This window comes from Astatotilapia calliptera, chromosome 5, assembly GCF_964374335.1.
Source record: "Astatotilapia calliptera chromosome 5, fAstCal68.1, whole genome shotgun sequence".
In the NCBI taxonomy this organism is placed as follows: Eukaryota; Metazoa; Chordata; class Actinopteri; order Cichliformes; family Cichlidae; genus Astatotilapia; species Astatotilapia calliptera.
Window position 1 is genome coordinate 22,454,558 of NC_137426.1, and position 22,383 is coordinate 22,476,940.

Consider the following 22,383-nt stretch of genomic DNA (forward strand, 5'->3'; position numbering starts at 1 on the left):
GCCTTGGTGGTTACTGGGTTGTTTCTGAACATCCAAACCAATTTCCACCCATCTGAGTGTAACATTTTGGGTCTTTTCCCAGACCTCAGCAAAGTGGTGACACATCGAATAAGTGCATTGTCTCTTTCAAATAGCAACTAATACTTGTTAACTTTTGTTTTTATGTTCTAGAATTTTGTTATGAAGCACTTTGTGATGTTTATCTTGAAATGTTCAATACATTTAAAATTTTACATACTTTTTTAAACACGATTGTTTGAACTGATGATCTTGGAATCTGACCTACTCAACTTGTGTAAATGTTCACTTCTTAGATCTTCACTGAGGTCTTTGGGCTTTCCCATTGTTCTCAGTATGTGTCAATCCAATGAGTGCTGTCAACAAGCTACCAACTGTAATCAAGCAGGATTGCATATGAGAAGTTAACAGACCTTGTGCAGTTAAAACATACTGTATAACCTTGCGCACCACTATCAAGCCTGTATGCACTTTTGATCCTGTGTGGATTACAGCTGAACCAGAATAGATTCAGACAGGTGGATTCAATATTTAAAAGTTATGAAAGATATATGCTGTACAACACTTTTCTACTTACTTATTAAGGCTTTTGCATACATTTTTGTGTCATCAAAAGCTCTGCAAGTATTCAAAGATACGCAAAAATTGCTAACATGAATGTCAAGCAGTAAAGGAGGAGGCTAAAGAACACCCTGAGTATATCTGATGTGGCATAGTTAACACACACACACACACACACACACACACCCTTAAAAGAATACAGGTTTTTAACCCTTTACTCTTAAACATAACATCTTCACAGTTAAGAATATCTCCCCAAATCAGAATAAAAAGCAGGACTGTTTTCAGTTATGTGACCGTTCTAATGTGTTCTAACATGTTTCTTAACAGGAAAATGAGATACGCATTTTGTTTGTTGGTGTGTGCGTGTGGGTGGGGGTGAAAAAGCACAATGAGACAGAGCAAGAAAGAGAAAGTGACAGACGGAGACACAGCAAGAAAAGAAGAAAGGGAAAACACAGAATATACTCATGAGTTCTTTGGAATAGCTGAAATGCAAATAGTGGGATTTTAGCACATGGCATCAAAAAGCGACACAATTAAGGCTAGCCTGAATCTTGCAGGTTTTAAAATGATTATCTGTGCATAAGCAGCAGCTATGACCTATGAAATCTACTGATTCTAATGTTTCCAGCACTTCTGATGATGATCAAAAAGCTTATGCCTTCTGCTCATTGCAACAATTATTTCATATGAAGAGTATTATTGAGCGAGGTGTGATATGAGACGTGGCTTGGGTTCTCAGTGTTAAGCCTTTTTGACAAACACAACAGCTGATCCCAGCAGCAGATATAACAGAGTTTAGCATCAGGTTGGGGGCTACGCATGCACACGCTGGAGGATCAGCATCTTTCACAAGTCTATCGACATGTTTTCCCTGTCACTACATCAAACCACAATGCAAAACGCTGATCAGAGTAGATATATGCTTCTCACCACCCCCCGACCTCACCACAACGACCACAGGCTAACCCCTCACGTCTGCCACATCCGCCCAAACTACAGTATATTCCACCAAACTGGAATCTCCCCAGGGCAAACCCCTCGATCAGTCTCACACCTCTCAGTTGAACATAAAAGGAAGAAAGTATGCGGACACACATGCACGTACCAAAAAATTCATGCTAATTTACGTGTGTGTGTTTTCTTTTTTCTCTGACAGTGCATAAATAAACACATCTTTGCAGGTGGAGGCTGAGTCATGTTTAAACCAGCGGTGAATGACATGAAAACTGGGGTTTACCACTCGACTGCTTGTTATGGGCAGACAGTAGAGCAGACTTAAATTAAAAGGCTGTGCTCTGTCATTTACATTGTAGCTGACCCACTTCTATACCAGAGCTGTAAAACAAATTTCTGTCTTGACCAGAGATGGAAAAACCTGCTGTGAGAAAATGTGTTAAGTAGATATAAATAAAGCAAGTCAAAAAAGCAAGATTACTCTTGCAAGCCACAGGAAGAAACAGTGCAGTGAAAGGGATGATACAAGCCTTATTTTCCAACATGGAAGGCTTGCATAACTGCTTTGCCTAGACCACACACACACGCACACACATCAGGGCAGGTGAAGCCTGAGAGTAGAAAGCCTAACACTGTATCCTGAATTCCTCTGGCTCTTACATAACTCTGACAGTCAAAGAGCAATGAATTAAGCTGATATTCATCTCGGTGACATTTAGCAATGGGATAGTACGCACACATCAGCGAGGCCAGAAATATACCTCGGGCCGTCTCTGTTTCCATTTCTCCATTTCAAAAAATGCCTCCATAATACTTTGCAGACACTGCTGCATAAATCGACTTCATGTGACCCACATAAACTCTGTTTCCTGTTAAACACAAACGCACAAACATGTATCCTTCTTCTATACCATATATAATGCTATTCTGCTTTGCTCAAAGATCAACAGAAGAGACAAGAGCCAGCTACGCACTTTCATATCACACCTACGCAAACATTCACAGCCAACTTCATTACGTTTACACAGAGCGGGTGTGTGTTTGCATCCATGTGAGAAAAGGTGCGAGTGGAAGTGGGGTGGGGTGGGGGGGGTGGGGATTTGGAGCAGTTAAGGAATTGTGTCACAATGATTTAATGGGGCCAAAAGGGGGAAAGAGGTGAGAAGAAATATGAAGATCGGCACGGGTTTCCACTTTCCTGCCACTCTTACACAGGAGCAGCTTTTCACGTGTAGACAGCCAGACAGAGATGCAGCACATGAGAGAAACTCATACAGCCCCCACCTCACTTCCCCCCCACAGGTGTGCACATGCACATGTATGCGTGCGCACACAACTGCTCTGTGGATAAACAGCTCCTCAACACTTTTATTGGCAATTACTGCTGAAGGTCACACATCAGCGGCGGGGCTGAGTTCCAGGAAAAAAAAAAGCCTGGTTCTTATGTAACCTCAGCCCAGAGTTGGCAGGCACCCAGGAATCGTGCAGCTCGCAAGCAAGGAAAACTAGGACACAGCCTCAGTGACTGCCTCAGCCCTTCACAGCCCAACACGTTCATTAATAGGCGCATATACAGAGCACGCACACAGTCAGAGCGCCCCCTATTGGAGCAGGAGATACTGGGGAGACACCCAGCCCCCCTTCCCAAAGGAATATAAAAATATAAAAAGGAAAGGGCAATGAATAATCTTCATGAGAACAGAGTGAGAGGAAATTAAGCAATGGGAAATCTCATGGTTTTAATAGATTAATCTTTATATTATCATCAGCTTTTTAGTGTTTGGGGTTTTTTGTGTGATGTTTGTCATATGGTCATTGCATTCTGCACTCTCATGTCTATTCAGTTTTTTTGTCAGTCTCTTATCGGTATTTCTGTTGCATCAGTCCGTTAATCTTAAAGATGATTTCAGTTTCTGTAAAATTGTGTTATTTCTATAGTCTTCCCTTGTAGCTAATCTATATCAAAATATAACTTCTTGACCCCGCTTTTCACAGGGCTGCAGTTTATTACATAAAAAGATAACTCCCTTAACTGGACCTGAATACAGTAAATGTGTGCAAAAATGACTTTCAACCAACACTTTGGCAAAAAGTCATGTACAGTGCAAGGACACTGAGTGGATACAAATATAGCACTGGCACATAGCCCAACCAGTAAGTGACTACCTTGGAAAATGGAAGCTCAGTTGAGCAACCTGCAGTCAGCAACAGAACACATCTCCCAGCCTCTCTTTTTTCTCACGTTTTCAGTTCTACACACCGTTTTATAGCAGACAATGCAGCAGGTGTTTAAGACAGAATTGGTCTATGACTGTTTGTTACCAGCTGTGCCCAAACCCCCACACAGCCAAAGCAGCTGCTACAGTAGGCTAATGTTAAAGTACAGCTAATATAGTTTCACAGATGTAACAGATGCTCTGGGAAACAAGGGCATGAATGGAAGATAAAGAGAAACAACCTTAGGCATATCCATCTCATCATCAAAGGCCCTGAGCTGAAAGAGAACAGAGGGTTTCAGGGGTTAGATAACAATGCAGGAAGCAGGAAGTTAAGGCAGAGGTCAATGATAAAGCATGTCATGTTAGTTAAGTGAGTTAACACTGCTGAAAAAAAAAATCGAATTCAGGAGCACAGATACAGTGCCATATCCATGTGCAGTATTTTTGCATGGATATTAGGAAAAGTGAGTATAATTAGTACAGTCTCACACAGCAGTGACCACCCCTGTTTAACTGAAAACCAAGGACAAGCCAAATCCCTTCAAAAAACTGGTTGGGGTACGTGTGACGCAGTATGTGTGTATATAGTGTAAACTCTATATAACTACACAAAAGATTTGATGAAATCATTTTCATATATAAAATCATAGTAAACATTGTATCAGATTGCTGTTTTTGTGTGAGGACTTGCCTTTTGAAAATGCATCATTTTAGGAGTTTTGTGCTTCACTTTTAGTTAAAACGAATGAAACTTAGTTGCTGAAAAGTTTATTTATTTATTTTTTTTTTAAACCCGGCACTTTAAAAGACATAAAAAATAGCAAGAAACTATCAACATCTTTTATTCTAAACCTGCGTTGATACAATAAAGTATATACAATGTAAAAAATGTACAGTCATACCGCCTACAGTGAAGTGAATCATCTCCCCATAGAAATACAATATGCCTGTGCTTTGCAGCATCTCCTACCTTCTCTCCATAACCTCTGTCCTTAGTCATCATCTCCCGAAGCGTTTGCAAAACTTTAATGCACAGTCTCTCCTCATTTTCCTCCAGCAGCTGCTTGGTATGTTTGATCAGCCTGCAAATGAACATTAGAGCTTTAGTCTCAATCCTAATGAGGGCCTTTACGCTTTAATTGTAAATTTCATCGATCGCAGCATTCCTTACTTGCATATAAATCCTCCGCTCTCGCACTTCTTGCGCGAGTCTGTGTTCTCAGGGAAGAGCAGCTCAGGCCGATGCAGCACATCCACCAGAACGGACAACTCAGCCTGGACCAGCGGACGAAGACGGTCTTCGAGAGCGGACACGATGTCCTATATTACAGATAAAGCAACACCCTGAAGGTTTTTGTGCAATAAAGAGACATAAAGCAGCGCAAACTCAAACAAACCTAACCTGCAGCCTCTCTATGATATTCCTGTAATCCCTTGACGCGGTCACTATAGAGTCTCTGCGTGCAGCGTTGCGAGCAGTAAGTCTCCAGCTCATGGCTGTCTTCTGAACGATGTTATTGGATTTCACAAACAGGTTGTTCACCTGGTTGTCCAGGTCCACAGGTATGGCTATTGCTCTGCCTTTGGCTGGTGGATTCAGAAAGACATACAACATTAGTGTCAAATCGCTTTAGGATTAATATAAACTGTTAAACCTTTTGAATATGATGGACTGATTTTGAGAAAGACCTTGGTCTTACCAACATCAGAGAGCACTTTGATACAGCTCTCAACATGACCCTTCTGCACTGGCATCAACCAGTTGCAGTGATAGGCCCTGAAGACAGCCTGCAGCAGCTGCACAAAAACTGGTTGCCTGGTCTGGGTAAAAAAATAAGAAGAATAAGAGAAAAACAAGTGAAACTGTAGTTTATTCTTGATTGAAGTTTTCTGATAGATGTGTCTCACACGCACACACAGTGCTGTACCTGAGCTGCTGTGATATTACTGTGCTAATCCCCGCATGCTATTGTGGTCAGTTGCTACTGCTAACCCATCAAGCAGACCTTTGCCCAAAACGCACCTGTGAAAATCTTTCATATTATTTAAAAAAAAAAAAAAGAAATCTTAGCACCCAGATCTTCTGTGCCCTTATTTAAATTGTAACCGATACCTGAAATATTTTCCCCAAAAGAGAAGCCTGAAGAGCACAGAAAACATACAGCAGGTGACAAATTAAATAGCAAACCAAGATATAGTAAGGGGTTAGGCCAACATTGTGCCACAAGAGCAGCTTAAATGTGCCTTTGTTAGCTCTCTGAAACACTACTCGAGCAATGAATGCTATTCTTTGAAGTTATTTCATTAGATTTAATGATGGCAGTGGAAAGCATTATCTAGTCCGATGGTCCAAAATCTCACAGATGTTCAGTCGGGTAGGCGGTGAAACCATAGCTTATGATTCATATCATTTTTGTGCTCATCAACCATTTAATGATCCCCGTCGATGAAGGTGCTGTCATGCGGAAATCAACTACACCCAGATGTTTCATCACTGGATAAGGGTGATTACTCAGATAAACACTGTATCGAGGGTTTTGTTTTTTTTTACCTTTAATAAACTTTTTCTATAAACAGTTTTTAAACCCTATGAAGGAAAAGAACAAAAAATGATTCATTAACCAAAATTATTGTAAATAACTACTGGCCATGTCTGATCTTGCAATACCCGATTACCTCTACCAGAAGTTGACTAACATGCTGAAAACAGAAGTGGGAAGAGAGAGGAAACATGGTGCCAACAACCCAACCTAACCACTCCAAATAATGTTACTCAGCAGACACAGTTCTCGGGAACTCTGAGGAAACGCTGAGTTTACCACTTACGGAAGCAGAGTCTTGGCATTTTCCCATAATTCTGCTTTTGCAAGAGAGACTCGGGCTATTGGTATAAAATTACATGAAGCAACAGTCATACAGTATATTTTATACTTATATTTGTTCTGATGGCCACATAAGGACAAACTGTTTGCTATTAGGCTTAAAGTTAGCAGGTAATAACTAGTTCCTAAAAGATAGTCTAGGCAGTTAGATTTACATGAACTCTACACGTTACTGTTATTTTCAAAATGTTGAAGTATACCAGGGCTGATATTGACATTAGCATATTTATAGCTACTGTAAAAGCTTTTTTTTTTTAACCCCTTTGCATTATTGTAACAAGTTACCTGCAGGCTGGTGCTCTGGTCAGAAAAAGGTGAGCTGAAGAAGGTGGTCACAATGCCCATGACTGTCTCTGTCACATAGCGTTCAAGAATAGTGTCTGCATGCTTACGGTCACTTGTGTTGTTGCACACCTAAACAACAGAAATAACACATTTTGTCTTTTAGCTTGTTTGTTGTTTTCTTTTTTCCTTTAATATAGCTTTTATGTCATTATTGAAATAAATATGGGGTTTCTTACTCTGCAAATGTCAACTAGAAAGTTCTCAAAGAGTTTCCACATGTGGTTGGAGGTGTAGATCTCCTTCATTTCAACCTCAGTGTCCACATAGCAGTGGTTGAGAAAGTTGATATAAGCAATCTTCACCTGAAAGGTTAAGATTAAAGTTCATGTAAAAAAGATGGCGCTAATCTAATAAAACAACAGCAATACCTGTAGAATTTGTAACTTTAGATACACCACTATAAGCTCTAGACTCCTAGTTAAGGATTTAATAGTACCACATTATGGACAAAATTCATAATGTGGCACTATTTGATACATTTGTCACTAAAGCTAACTATGTGACATTTTTAAAGCTTGACATGCAGCAAAAACAATGAATAACTGTATTGCATTAGCAATCTGTAAGACCTGCAATCCACACGAAATCAAATGTATTTTAGATAATCAGCCTCTATAGCATACCTATTGCAAGCAGTAACACTTATCTTTAGATATGGCTCCCTATCTTTATTTCTTCAATTTTTCCAGTGCATTAAAATCACAAACTGTGCAGCTTATTGTTTCTCATAACTCTCAAACATTCCAGCTTATCTCACCTCAGGGATACAGTCTTCATGGGTCACCACCCGCACTATGTCATCCAGTGGCAAGAGCGAATTACACTTTATCTCTGTGTAGACGTTCTTGCCCTCAGTGCACACAGCCAAGAGCTCCACTAGGTGTATGTGGTACATTAGAGGACTGTTCTCATCCATGCGATCCCTCTCTGATCGCATCATCTGGACCAGAGTCTGGAAGGAGGCACGGTCATTATAGAAGACCAGGACATCTTCACCAGCATTCACCAGCTGGAGGAAGAAACGGATACATATTAGAACATAAGGAAACTGTGGCATAAGTGAAACACAGTGGGGGGGAAAAAACTGTGTAGAATTGATTTAGCACCTCTGCCATGACAATGTCTTGGCACTTTTTGATGAACTTGTTCTCTGCCTTGACAATAGTCTGTAAGAATTTCAGGTATTGGACGTTGCGGCCATGTGTTTCAATGCAGTGGACAAAGTGCTGAACCACACGCTCATTTATTTCACTGCATAGCTGGAAGTTGTTCATGAAGATATGCTGCATGGTGATGGCCTCCAAGATCTGAACACAAGAAAACAAAGACAAGAGAAGCCAGTTTTCCAAGATGTTGTTGTTGTGCAAAATCAAAATCTGTGCTTTTGTATCATTAACACTGCAAGCGTCAATCAGTGCACAAGACAGCTCACCCCTGGGTTGAGGAAAAGATTGATGTGCTTGTGTAGCAGCGCCTGGTTCTGCTGATTTCCTGCACAGAAATTCTGTAGAAACTGATGGGCTAGCTTCATAATATCCTGCATGCGTAAGTCTTCTCCCTGGAGTGGAAAAGGGCTAACGTGAAGGTTTGCCCGCTCGTACACACAAAAGAATGTGCTACTAAAAATAAAAACAAAAAATAAACCCATTGAGAACCATTGACACCTTCTCATAAGGGATCTGTAAGAGCTCAAGAACCACAGCATGAGCCCCCATGTTCCTCAGCAGCCTCTGTTGCTGCTTCTTGCTTTTTCTACCTGACAGACCTTCTTGGACACATAACCTGCTGAGACGCAGCAGGATCTGTGAGGGAGAGTTGAGAAAAAGCAAAAACATGAGGAAAATATATGTAGAAAAACTAGTGCTGCGCAACAACATTTGCAAAATATTCAGATATGTTAAAACAATCTTTTAACAAGGTTAGAAAACTTGTTACCTCCTTCACCACCCTGTAGTTGTAACTGCTTGTGCTTTCTGCTTTCTTTGGTTTGTCTATGCCCCCTGAGTCACCCTGTGAACGACATAACAGCGTGTTATAGCCTTACTGTGGTAAAAAAAAAACAACAAAAAAAACAAAAGGAATACTTTTTGGTGGATGGCTTTTCAGGGTTATGAGATTGGCTCTGTTCAGGAAATAACACCCTGCACCTTTTTATGTTCTGGCTCAGCGGCGAGCACGTCCACTACATCCATGCCCTCGTCTGGCCCCAGCCTCTTATACACCCAGAGCTCAGACTTCTCGACGATGGAGCGCAGCTGGTCCAGGTCCGACTTTATTTGCTTGTAATTTTCCACATCTTGGCTGGTGACGAGCAACTGGACCTGTAAATACAAAAATTTGCTGGAAGATTAGGCAAACTGCAGAGCAAAAAGCTATACAGGATCCACAAAATGTTACTGTGAAAACCTGAATATGCATTTTGTGTTGAGGTTTAGGAAGATCCTCCAAAGAATAATTCTTAATATTTCAATGTTTTTCATCCATTTTAGAGCAATACAAGTATTTGCAAATCATAATATACTTAAGCAAATGTCAAAAACACAAACAAGTGTACGGGTTATTGATTTCCTTGCTTTAGTTTTAAGTTGAGGGGAGTCACTGTGAGGATACCTGCTTAAATGCCTGCAAGACCTCCTGCCTTTGGCTGAAGTGCCTGAACAGCAGATGCAGGGCTCGAGACACCAGAGGAGGATAGTCGTGCATGGTTAAATGGAGCAAGACCCTCAAAAAGGTTCGGCCACCCTGATCATCCAGGTCCAGAGGGGTGTTCTCTTCACTAGACATAAACAGAACATATACTCAGAAACACTTCTCTATTTCATATTTTCGACTCTTTCGATACTCAATGTGTGTTTACCTTCCACCAAATATCCCCTCTGCCTGCTCTTCTATGTGCTCAAAATCCAGAGCCCCTGGAATCACAGAAAATCTCTCTAACTAACAAAGTCCATAACTTGTTCACACATTTGTGTATGATGTAGCTATGTTATTCTAAACCTGGCATGTTGTTTGGTCCTTCGACTGCTCCAGCTAAAGATATGTCATTTTGGGAATTACTCTCATCAAACTCCCTCTTAAAGATCGATAGCAGACAGGAGATCCTGTAGTCCAGGCGAACATTCAGGATGAACTGCAGTGAAGAAAAAAACAAAAACAAACGACATACATATATAATGTGCTGTATTTATTAAGGTTATATTGAAGTATAACAACATTAGAACATTGTATGTCTTCCACCTGCAGGATCTCGATGATCTTGAGCTTGGTGTCCATGACCAATATGTCTTGTTTCTCTGGTTCAGTCTGGGTCTTGACTGCGTCACCATTGGGGGCCCTGGTTGAAGATGGGGGAAGGAAACCCCCCCCTCTGAGCACTACTTGGGACATCAGCTCACCAACGCCATGAATTGACCTCATCACATTACTGCCTGGAAGCATTGACACGCACGCAAAACACACAAATGAACTTCATATCCATGGGATTCCGGTCCTCATCTTGCCATCCCCTTACCTTTACTGTCATCTCCTTTGTCCAGCTTGTTGAAAGCAAAAATGGTACTGACATGGACACAGTCTAGAATAGCCAGGAGGATCTTGGTTAGTCTCAATAAGTCACTGAAGGTGTAGAAGCCAAAATAAATCAGGTTCCTGGCCAGATTCACCACCTAAACATGGAAAATAGATGCTTTCAGCGAGTTTGCTGATTTGATTTTTGGAGCATGACTACTATGACATGAGTGTAATTGTAGTATATCAAGAAAGCACCAGGGTGACCTCAAAGGTGAGTTTGTTCTTCTCTTTATCTGCAAAAGGGAAGCTCTGAGACACCACATCTCTCAGGTAGTTTTCAACAAATTCCATCGTTTGTGAGAATCGCTCCTTAATTTCATCTTTAGATGTTCCATCATTGTCATAGCTACAAGTAAACCATATGTAAACAACAAGTTACAAAACTGCAAACGCATACATGAGAAATGCTTTACAATATGATTATATAGTTTGCCTACTCCCTCACTCGTCAATAGCAATCTCTGAAGGGATCTCAGACCACAGTCGTGCATATTTGACTGGTGTAACCTGCTCCTGAGGGTCACGATCCACATGCATGTGCAGCATCATTCGACAGAAAGAGGCTCGTAGGTCATACGGCAGGTCTTCATCTGACATACACCGCAAGATCAGGTCCACATCCAGCTGGCCAGAGATCTTGTTGATTGCCAGATACTGACGGTCCAAACACATTCTGGCAAACAGGTTTAGCTGGTACCTGTAAGGTGTCCACACAGGTAAGTCAGGCTCTCCTTTTGTAAATTTGCCATCACAGGATACACCTTTTCCATCTTCAAGGAGCCGGCTGAGGTGCGGTATTTACCTGTAGTAACTGATCACCTCCTGGTCATCCTTCTGACCCTCCTTGGCATCCTGAGCAAGCTCCCGGATGCTTTTACTGCGGATCTCTTTAGTGTTGTCTTTCCAGAACAACCACACTTCCTCCTCGTCTTCCTCTGATTCCACAGAGTTCTCCCCGAGTGATGCTCCTTCAATCTCAAATCTCGAAAGAACCAGTCTACAGAAAAAAAAGAAATCATCAAGAAAAAACTTAATAAAAACAGACATTATTTACTTTGCTAGTGTAATCGTGTGGGCAGAAGAAAGCCTTTGTATCAAAAATGTTTTATTTATTCCAAAACTGCGACAAATAACCTTTGTATTTTTAATCACAGTACTGGATAAAATGCCTTTTCTAGACACCAATTAATGGGCAACTGTCAAAGTGAAACCTCAGTACATTCACAGTGACATCAAACAGAGGGAACAGGGAGGAGGTCAAGAGAGTGATGAGGACTCACTTCGTTTCTATGAGGATGTCTGCGTTAGCTGGATCCAGCACTGCATTACAGATGAGCTCCTGTGTCACAGGGATGGACTTATTCATTGACACACACAAGTCTGAAAGGTAGTCCAAGAACCTGAACAAACAAAAGTATAACATTTAATCCCAAGTCTTCTTTTAAAAACCTCCACGATCTCTCAAAGCACGAGAGGTGATGAGTCTTTGAAGCGAGGCTTCAGCTTTTCTGATGTCACAAAGAGTTACAGTGGGGGAAATAATTATTTGATCCCCTTTCCAATTTATCAGTTTTGCTCACTTACAAAGAAAAGATCAGTGTCTATTTTTTTGCTGGTTTCATTTTAAAGCGGAGAGATCAACCAAAAATCCAGAAAAAGAAACACATGTGGCACACAGATATCGCCCATAGGACATCTAAATGATTCAGAGAAGGCTTGGAAGAACGTACTGTGGTCTGATGAAACCAAAATCGAACCCTTTGGCATCACCTTGACCTGTTCAAGCGTGGAGGTGGAAACATTATGATTGGGGCTGTTTTTCTGCTAAAGGCACAGGATGATTATAACGCATTAAGCGGCCAATGGATGGATCATACGATCTTTGATGAGAAAATCCCTCCCTGGCTGACAGCATACTGAAGATGGGTCTTGGATGGGTGTTCCAGCATGTATGGGACCCAAAACATACCAGCAAGGCAACAAAGGAATGTCTAAAGAAGACGCACATTAAAGTCATGCAGTGACCTAGCCTGTCTCCAGACTCAAGGGAGCTCAAGTCTTGAGTTGTCAGGTAGATGCCAAGAAACCTAGAGGATTGAGAGATTTTCTGTAAAGAGGAGTGGGACTGCACACATCTTCCCCCGAGATGTGTGCAAACCTGGTGACCAACTAAAAAAACGTCTCACCTCTGTCCTTGCCAAAAAGAGTGTACCCACCAAGCACTAAGTCATATTTTGCTTGGGGCTAAAATAGTTATTGCACTCAGTGACATGCAAGTCAATGCATAATGTTTATGTAATGTGTTTTTTCTGGATTTGTGGTTCATATTCTTTCTATCGCCATTCAAATGAAACTACCATAAAAATGAGAGACTGTTCCTTTCCTTGTAACTGAGCAAACAAATAATAATTTCGTCCACTGAATGACAAAATGTTGCAGCGGATGTTTATTTGATCACCAGAATGTTCTTAAGTACAATACAGACATAGAGTTATGGTAACACATAACTAAGTAATGGTTTAAATTCAATTTAATTTTAATTGGATGCAGACACACACACACAAACCTGGGCTCACGGTTCTTGCGCACCAGGCTAACAAACGTGTCGATCTCTGCAGCGGTAATATGTTTCTCCAGGAGCTTGCGGTTGTTATGGAGCAGAGCTGTGATTGTGTCCTCTGCCAGGACATCATAACCAATCTGTTTCTGCATGAAGCGAAACTGTTTGGCTATATACTCCTGCAAGGGAGGCAGACGCTCTCAACAAAAAGCAACAAAAGACAGCTTAAGCACATTTTAAAGAATGTCATTCATTACTTGGCCTGTCTCTCTTTAAGCTCTTTCTAAAAAGCATAACCTTAAGTCGAAGCCATCATTGACTCATTTTGCCCCGTCTTTATCAGTGTGCAAAAAGAACAGCATGTCCACAATGTCCTCTTCATTTAACCTAATGAAATGACTCCTCTAACTATTACACTGTAACCAAAGAAATGGACTGTTCCTAGAAAAGCCAAATGGTAACTTTACTTTACAAGAATTCTTTATAGAATGAGCTCATATCACACTGGCTTTGTGTGTTTGTGCCAACAGAAATTGATAAAGAGACCTGGAAGATGAACCAGCGCATACTTCAGAGTACTTTCAGTTACACATCTTGGATTCGGAATATTTTTTGCTTCAGTTATCAAATCAGTGTTATCACAGAACAATGGCTTATTTTACTAAGCGGAAATACACCTTTACAGAAACCACAGCGAGACCTGTACCAAACGTCAGATGGGAACTGCACTTATGAAGACTTCAGGCCAGACAAAAAGTACCTGGTTCTTGCGGTAGTCCTGCTGCGAGTGACGTAAAACTCTGTAACATAGGCGGCAGATGTGTCTGAAAGGGGCATGACGCTGGTCAGCCAACTCCTCCAGCCGCAGCATGGGCCCATCGCCGCTATCTGTAAAAGGAGCCTGCAGGAGCTTGAAGATCTGAATTTAAGAGAAATGTTAAGACAGTTGTAACAATGACATTATACATAACTATATACAACTATGCAATACTGCTAAAGCAAATGTGGCAAAGATGCCACATGTCATGAGAAGATAGAGGGACTTCAGTAAGTCAGTAGGACTCAAGAAGTTCACACAAAATGGAAAATTTAACCTTGAGTGTCTAGAAAATGTTATATTTACGGTATTAAGACATCACCTGTTTGAGAATATTCTGTTCTCTCATTAACTTCTGTCGTTCTCTGTTGGGTTTGTTAACCATGATCTCCAGAACGTCCTGTCCATTGTTGGGAATGTCCACCACAAAGAACACCAAATCCTCCAGAAGCTTGGTAACGGCTCTGATTTTATATGCAGGAATAACAGTAAGATCGTGCTTATAGTTAGAACTTAACAGTGTTTACTGTTTAACTGTCCCACTATGCATTTTATACCTCCTCTCATTCTGGGTGATTGTGCCTTTTTCCAGCTTCCCAGCAATAGAAGCCAGCACTTTACTGGCATCGTTGGCAAAGTCAAGGTCTCTCACTTCAGCTGGGGAGACGGGCACAATGGCAAAAGCCTCTTTGTCTTCTTTGAGTGCAGAAGTTCCAATCTTGAAAAAAACAAAACAAAACAAGAATTGGTCTGTGAAACACTTGTTAAAGCTCTTTGCCAAGAACCCATAATCAAAACTGCAAAAGAGCATTTTTTGTGAAAAAGAAAGAGAGCTACCCGCACTTAATATATAACAAATTTACTGCACAGCAGGTGCAGGAGGAAGAGGGAACCAATGTGATTTAGATTTGACTGATCCAAATCTCCAGCATAGTTATAGCTCAGCATCCTGCACAATTTGCTACATATTTAGACATTATTGTAAATTAAATGTCACTCACACGCAGCATGACAGGCTTTTCCTCCTCCTTGTCGATTGGTTGGTTGGTGCTGTGAACCCACGTGTTGGTGCACAAGTGTCTGAGGCGTACATACGAGTTTCTGAAAAGACATTTTATTGTTATGCTTTGTTCTTGTTTATATCTGCAAATTGTTTGTGCATCATAAGTGCAAAGGCTACATAACTCTCTTTTTTAAGAAAAATCATGCATTTGAAGCAGAACCTTTGATCACCTTACAAAAGTTCACAAATATACATATGATCTGGGGCCTACATGGTCAGTCGACCACTTCCCATAAATGTGGCTAGGCAACAGCTTTCACTTCCTCGAGCTATTCTAGCGAAATTCGGTGCATTTCTTCTGCGACACTGCGAGTCTGCGTCATATTTTCTGACTCCTCACCAAACTTACACAGACACACGTTCACATAAGAACAGAATAATTGTCTCCTTTACACACTTTATTATATGCTCTATCTCAACATCCCTATCTGCATTGCCATCATAAAGAACAACTACACCTGCGTAACTTCCAACATCCACTTTATCGTGAATAATCATCAGTTAGAGACTCTCTTACAACAATTATTATCACACACACTTGCCATGCTTGTTTTGCAAACATATTACAACAGTGGTAATATACTGTGGAAGTCCCCTGCTTGTAATGTGTCTGCTGTCTGGGTTTCCGTGGAAAAAGTGACAGGGCAGGAACCAGGCAATGAATTTCTCTGTATCGCAATAACACAATAATCAGGGTGGGTCTGAAATGCTTCATCTTTTTTATCTTTCATACCTGGGAACTAGTGAGTCTCCCCCCCTTAAAGTGGTAGGGTCGAGCTCAAATATGGAAGAGATGTCATTTCCATCAGGAACAGACACAAGAGTGTACATGACTTTGTCCTGGACATTTCTCAAACGGGCTCTCATAGCTTCTTGCTCTGAGTCAAGCTGGGAAAGGGGGAAAAATAAAGTCTGATTAAAAATAAACAGCAAAATAATTTTAAAAAATGTCAGAGATATGTCAGTGAAAGTGTTAAAACTCAGTGTGGAAAGATTTCTAGGAACTGAAGCAAGATACTGCTAATATATTACAGTGACCATAAATATTTCTTCCTTTTTTTCCCCTTGTAAGTTGCATTTCCCTCGTAAAACGTCACAGTCTTAATTCAGTAACTGATAATGGTTCCCACGGAAGGCATAAGACTACCTTAAATAAGTCAAAACTCAATAAACAAAAGATGTTATATGCAAAAAAGACTTAACTATAATGAATTGAAACTAATTTCCTTTTAATCTGAAGAGCAAGGCCGTAAACTGAGGAGGTGACTGGCTAGGATTTGGTTCACTTGTTACAGCTTGGCCAACAGATGTGAACAACTTCGGCCCGGCCTGTGAGATGAGGCAAGTGCAGTGTATGGCTGAGGCACACTGCTACTGCACGTTTCAGGAACACACATTCACAGTGAAAGGCTACCATCTGCTGTTCGCTGAAAGTTAAAGCATTCACATCCAGTAAAGCTACACTGAGCCCTCTATTGGTGGAAATGGTAAACAATACAGCTCTGATTATAACACGGGAAAAGAGGCTATGCCTTCTGGTTTTTTATTCATTTTATTTTTAAGTCACAATTTGGGGTTATTGTCTCAAAATTCTGAGTTATTAAGTTGAGATTTTGAGGAAACCCAAATGGATGCCATTATAATTATTATAAACAAGGTTCCATATTAAGAAATGAGTAGGTGAGTTTCACCAACATGGTATCTGTTAAACTAAACTATAAAATACAAATACATATGTGATATGTGAAAATAATTACACATTAGCATATATTTTTAAAAACTGAAGAATTAGATTGGAGATGCTCTTCTACACTACACAAATTCTTTCTGTGGCCATGACATTCACCTACTAAGGCTTATTAAGCACTGGATTCCAATTAAATATTTCTAAATATTATGACTTTTTAAAAAATGTCTACTTACTGAAGAGCGTGAGTCCAGGCACTCCTCTTCATAATCTGGGTTCAGCTGCAAAAAACACAAAAGTGATTCACTACTTCGTAAAATAAATAAATAAATCCAGTCCAAAAAGCATTCGGAAGATTGTAACTTAGGAAAATGAACTGAATGTTGGGTCACTGATATTTTCTTCAGTGTAAATAAAGTCTAATGGAAGTTCTTGGAATAGAAAAGCTGATGAGTAACATGTTATTAATAGGATGTTTAGATCACTTGGCTCCAATTATAACCAAAGAGGGCCTTAAAAATCACAGCTTCACATATCTGAATTAAGAGGTCTGAATCCACAGCAAAAATAAAAATGGGGTCTTTTTTTGCTGCACTCCCCCTCTTCACCTGCTTTCATGAATTTGCCCTGGTAGTTTTTGCGTAATCTTGCTGTTAAAGAGACAGACAGACAAACAAATGGAGGTTGGAGGCGTGCTGACCTCTGCAGCCAGGTAGTGTCCAGTGGCCAAGTGTTTGAACCTAAACAGGCTGTTCCAGTACCCTGCGCCCCCTCGGCACGGATCGTGCTGTACGACCTGATGCAAGAGCACAAAAAGTTGATGATATAAAATAAATAGGAAACAGATCACAGTCTCTATTCAGGTTTTTGTTGCTGCAGTTCAGAAAATCTACACCTGGGATTGCATACAAGTGCACAATAGGAAAAACCAGCTCTAACAATATTCCTGCTCACTTCTATCTCCCATAGGGCTTTGCTGCTGGTTGCCGAGGTAGCTGACTGTCGTCCCGTAGTGCGTAGAAACACATATTGCTTTTTTCTGTGATCGTCACATGTAAGGAATTTCTCTTGCTCTGCATGAAACAGTCGTACCACATCACCCTGGAGAGAAGAAAAATGTAGGTTACTTTTCTCAGGTTAATCTTAAAACCACCAAAACTTGTATGAAATGAGACTAGTTTCAACTAGTTCAGTATATGAGGAATAAGAGAAAAATAATTAAACATTTTCTGGCTGCTGCCAAACATTTCATTTCATGGAGGTCGCATGGCAGACCTAGTTACCTACGCTGTTTTAGATGTTAAAGCCCCTAATGTAGAGCTGTTTCTGTAAGAGATAATACACATTTGTTAAAATGTTCTGTAAACTGATGATACTCAACTGGGAAAATGTGTATATATATATATATATATATATATATATATATATATATATATATATATATATATATATATATATATATATATATATATATATATATATAAAAAAACAAGCAAACAAGCAACCAGCCCACTCAACTCTGGTGAGGGAACCTTATGCAACAGCTTTTAGTTAGAGCACAGTTTCCAAAAAAGTGGACACTGTGAGATGCAATAAGATGCAAATTATTTGAATTCTATAGGAAATGGAAAACAGCACCAAAAAAAAGCAAAGAAGAAATTCCAGATATTCCAGACTCCAGCCACTCTACAGCTCTGAATTGGACAAGCAGATAAAAATGACTGGATAGATGGGCAGACGGATGGAAATTAAATTCCTATATGGAATTTGATGCCAGCAAAATGTTTTAAAAAAGCTGTGGCGGTCTGCGAGAGGTGTGTTGCATCACCACTTCTTTTAACAATGCTAACACTGTAAGCATCTGGGTAGTATAAATAGGATTTCATAAGCTCCAGTTGTATATATGCAGAATGTGGTTTGATATAATCCTACTAAAACAAGCTTTATAGCTTTACAATAAAATAAAACATCTTTCTGCACTCCGGAACCGGCAGTCTCTGAGCCTGTAGCTTCCATGACTTCCAAAAGACGTTAACATTTCGATTAGTGAGGCCACAGGACATTTTCTGAATTTACCTAAACGTACTGTGAACGGAGAAGACGGCTGAAATTCTGGGTCAAGGTTACCTGTGCTTTTGCCGTTGACAGTAGAATTTTAAATTGCATTTGTGGATCTAGCAACAAATTTGGTTCACCAGCTGTGGTTCTCACTTCCTGTGTCCTTGAGCCGATTTACCGATTTCCACTACTGAATTTGAAGAGCTGTTAACGTAGTGCTGCTGCAGGACTCTTCAGTATTGGTTTCTGGCCACTTTCTTTACATTCATAAATTCTTTAATATCACATCATCACTGTAGATGATTTAAACCCTCAGTTCTTTAGTGAGAAACGTTATTCCATCATAACTGAACCATTTACCCACGCACTCTTTCACAGAGTGGTGAACTCCAACTGAATTACACTGAAATAATCATTTGCTGTGGGAAGCTTTTTTTTTTTTTATAAATAGTTAAATTACTCATTTAATTAGTGTAATTAATTCATTTAGATTTTTTTTAGCTTCATGATCACCTCCTCCGCTTGCATAAAAAACTACCAAATAGAAACTGAACACTTGCAATTCAATCAAGCTAATTTATCTGTTTCATTTGTCATTGAGGAAGAAGGGAACTGCTCGTCAGTCTGTGGGAAAGCATATAGAAACATAGCTGTGATTCTTAACGAGTTAATACAATACTTATATTAATCATATCGTGATTGTTTGATTTAAAATCCTCCGTGATGTAATGTGAAACATTACAAAACATTTGTCATTGTCCAAAAACGTATGGACTCGTAGTCTTTGTACTATTTCAGTCAAATATAGACTATGAATGCAACTAACTGAATTCTTGTTATATTGGCATTTTATAGCGTCTGAAAGGTTTTCCATAAAGCCAGACTGAACTGACTTAGATGCTGTTGTATTATTTGGTTTGTTTGTTTCTGTCATTCTATTCATGTTATATTAAAATACAGTTATGTTATAACCAGTGTTGGTCAAGTTACTTGAAAAAAGTAATCAGTAACTAATTACTGATTACTTCCCCCCAAAAGTAATCCCATTACTTTACTGATTACTTATTTTCAAAAGTAATTAATTACTTAGTTACTTGGTTACTTTTTAAAAACACGATTTACAACCTGAATAGGTGATAAAGCGATAGATCTTTCAGCCCAATTCTACTTTTTCTACATAATGCATCATACAAAATGTAATCAAATGGAAAAGTCTCTTTTAAAACTTGTTTTAACTTGTAACTAACACCTAGTTTGCATCAACTTTATGCATCAAGCAAAAATTTAATTATATGCAACATTCTATGACTGGAAGAAATTTGTTTAATATTTAAACCTATTTTCTGCACATTCCAGCACATACAGTGGGGCAAAAAAGTATTTAGTCAGCCACCGATTGTGCAAGTTCCCCCACTTAAAATGATGACAGAGGTCAGTAATTTGCACCAGAGGTACACTTCAACTGTGAGAGACAGAATGTGAAAGAAAAATCCATGAATCCACATGGTAGGATTTGTAAAGAATTTATTCGTAAATCAGGGTGGAAAATAAGTATTTGGTCAATAACAAAAATACAACTCAATACTTTGTAACATAACCTTTGTTGGCAATAACAGAGGTCAAACGTTTACTATAGGTATTTACCAGGTTTGCACACACAGTAGCTGGTATTTTGGCCCATTCCTCCATGCAGATCTTCTCGAGAGCAGTGATGTTTTGGGGCTGTCGCTGAGCAACACGGACTTTCAACTCCCGCCACAGATTTTCTATGGGGTTGAGGTCTGGAGACTGGCTAGGCCACTCCAGGACTTTCAAATGCTTCTTACGGAGCCACTCCTTTTGTTGCCCGGGCGGTGTGTTTTGGATCATTGTCATGTTGGAAGACCCAGCCTCGTTTCATCTTCAAAGTTCTCACTGATGGAAGGAGGTTTTGGCTCAAAATCTCACGATACATGGCCCCATTCATTCTGTCCTTAACACGGATCAGTCGTCCTGTCCCCTTGGCAGAAAAACAGCCCCATAGCATGATGTTTCCACCCCCATGCTTCACAGTAGGTATGGTGTTCTTGGGATGCAACTCAGTATTCTTCTTCCTCCAAACACGACGAGTTGAGTTTATACCAAAAAGTTCTACTTTGGTTTCATCTGACCACATGACATTCTCCCAATCCTCTGCTGTATCATCCATGTGCTCTCTGGCAAACTTCAGACGGGCCTGGACATGCACTGGCTTCAGCAGCGGAACACGTCTGGCACTGCGGGATTTGATTCCCTGCCGTTGTAGTGTGTTACTGATGGTGACCTTTGTTACTTTGGTCCCAGCTCTCTGCAGGTCATTCACCAGGTCCCCCCGTGTGGTTCTGGGATCTTTGCTCACCGTTCTCATGATCATTTTGACCCCACGGGATGAGATCTTGCGTGGAGCCCCAGATCGAGGGAGATTATCAGTGGTCTTGTATGTCTTCCATTTTCTGATGATTGCGCCCACAGTTGATTTTTTCACACCAAGCTGCTTGCCTATTGTAGATTCAGTCTTCCCAGTCTGGTGCAGGTCTACAAGACTTTTCCTGGTGTCCTTCGAAAGCTCTTTGGTCTTGGCCATGGCGGCGTTTGGAGTCTGACTGTTTGAGGCTGTGGACAGGTGTCTTTTATACAGATGATGAGTTCAAACAGGTGCCATTCATACAGGTAACGAGTGGGGGACAGAAAAGCTTCTTGCAGAAGACATTACAGGTCTGTGTGAGCCAGAGATTTTCCTTGTTTGAGGTGACCAAATACTTATTTTCCACCCTAATTTACGAATAAATTCTTTACAAATCCTACCATGTGGATTCATGGATTTTTTTTCACATTCTGTCTCTCACAGTTGAAGTGTACCTCTGGTGCAAATTACTGACCTCTGTCATCATTTTAAGTGGGGGAACTTGCACAATCGGTGGCTGACTAAATACTTTTTTGCCCCACTGTAATTTTTTTTGTGTGTGTTTACACTCACTCTTTCAAATAGATGCAAGTAAAACACAGCAGAAAATAAATAAAATCAAAGACTAGCGGTCCTGTTGCTCTATTTTCACCTGTAAAGCAGGAGTAGGGTAGGCGGAGGTTTACCCTGGTGCAGGTGTGCCGCGGCGGTCAGTGCCGCGAGTTTCTCTGTGAATTTCCCATTACGTCGTTGCGCGCTCGGTACTTGCTTGGGAGTTTAGGGGGTTTTTTCGCTGTAAAAAGACGTTTTCTTCCCACGCACAATGGACACTAATGTTTTTGTCACTTTTTATGGAATCAAACTTAAAGTAAGGTCAGTACTTCCACGCTTTAAACGCTGATACTCTCTCCCGTACTCGATATATTATCCACTGTTGATCTGCAGACAGCTGTTGTCATGAACGTCGCACTCGCTTACGTCACTGTCATGAGACGTTCTCGCAAAAAAAAAAAAAGTCATGGTTTTAGTAACGCAGTGTTCCTACGGGAAAGTACCGGTAATCGAATTACCGTTTTTGCAATTGTAATCCCTTACTTAACTCATTACTTGAAAAAAAGTAATCTGATTACAGTAACGCGTTACTCTCTGGTTATAACACATATGCAATGATTTTCTAAAAGCCATAGACAGTTTTTCTAGGCTGGTTTCTACTGTGAGACA

At 40.3% G+C, this 22,383-nt stretch overlaps 1 protein-coding gene across 8 annotated transcripts in view; it reads right to left on the reverse strand.

Annotated features, from left to right (window-relative positions):
• The window catches only part of LOC113022580 (inositol 1,4,5-trisphosphate-gated calcium channel ITPR1), a 73,349-nt gene that overhangs the window by 33,400 nt on the left and 17,566 nt on the right, over nt 1–22,383 (reverse strand). For 2 of the 8 annotated variants that reach the window (XM_080301319.1, XM_080301318.1), the window contains exons 9-40: nt 17,637–17,783; nt 17,383–17,478; nt 16,919–16,963; nt 15,729–15,883; nt 14,934–15,033; nt 14,490–14,650; nt 14,255–14,396; nt 13,876–14,034; nt 13,122–13,294; nt 11,836–11,955; nt 11,358–11,552; nt 11,001–11,252; nt 10,760–10,901; nt 10,497–10,650; nt 10,223–10,413; nt 9,983–10,115; nt 9,843–9,897; nt 9,596–9,761; nt 9,133–9,306; nt 8,921–8,995; nt 8,650–8,787; nt 8,418–8,543; nt 8,092–8,292; nt 7,743–7,994; nt 7,162–7,287; nt 6,926–7,054; nt 5,872–5,898; nt 5,459–5,579; nt 5,161–5,345; nt 4,930–5,078; nt 4,729–4,840; nt 3,998–4,033 (exon numbers count right to left, since the gene is read on the reverse strand). In XM_080301319.1, coding sequence (XP_080157445.1) covers nt 3,998–4,033; nt 4,729–4,840; nt 4,930–5,078; nt 5,161–5,345; nt 5,459–5,579; nt 5,872–5,898; nt 6,926–7,054; nt 7,162–7,287; nt 7,743–7,994; nt 8,092–8,292; nt 8,418–8,543; nt 8,650–8,787; nt 8,921–8,995; nt 9,133–9,306; nt 9,596–9,761; nt 9,843–9,897; nt 9,983–10,115; nt 10,223–10,413; nt 10,497–10,650; nt 10,760–10,901; nt 11,001–11,252; nt 11,358–11,552; nt 11,836–11,955; nt 13,122–13,294; nt 13,876–14,034; nt 14,255–14,396; nt 14,490–14,650; nt 14,934–15,033; nt 15,729–15,883; nt 16,919–16,963; nt 17,383–17,478; nt 17,637–17,783 — 4,437 coding nt within the window. Of the gene's footprint in view, nt 1–3,994; nt 4,034–4,728; nt 4,841–4,929; nt 5,079–5,160; nt 5,346–5,458; nt 5,580–5,871; nt 5,899–6,925; nt 7,055–7,161; nt 7,288–7,742; nt 7,995–8,091; nt 8,293–8,417; nt 8,544–8,649; nt 8,788–8,920; nt 8,996–9,132; nt 9,307–9,595; nt 9,762–9,842; nt 9,898–9,982; nt 10,116–10,222; nt 10,414–10,496; nt 10,651–10,759; nt 10,902–11,000; nt 11,253–11,357; nt 11,553–11,835; nt 11,956–13,121; nt 13,295–13,875; nt 14,035–14,254; nt 14,397–14,489; nt 14,651–14,933; nt 15,034–15,728; nt 15,884–16,918; nt 16,964–17,382; nt 17,479–17,636; nt 17,784–22,383 lie in introns of all 8 variants that reach the window. The other 6 variants (XM_026168121.2, XM_080301321.1, XM_026168116.2 and 3 more) reach the window with 5 other exon arrangements.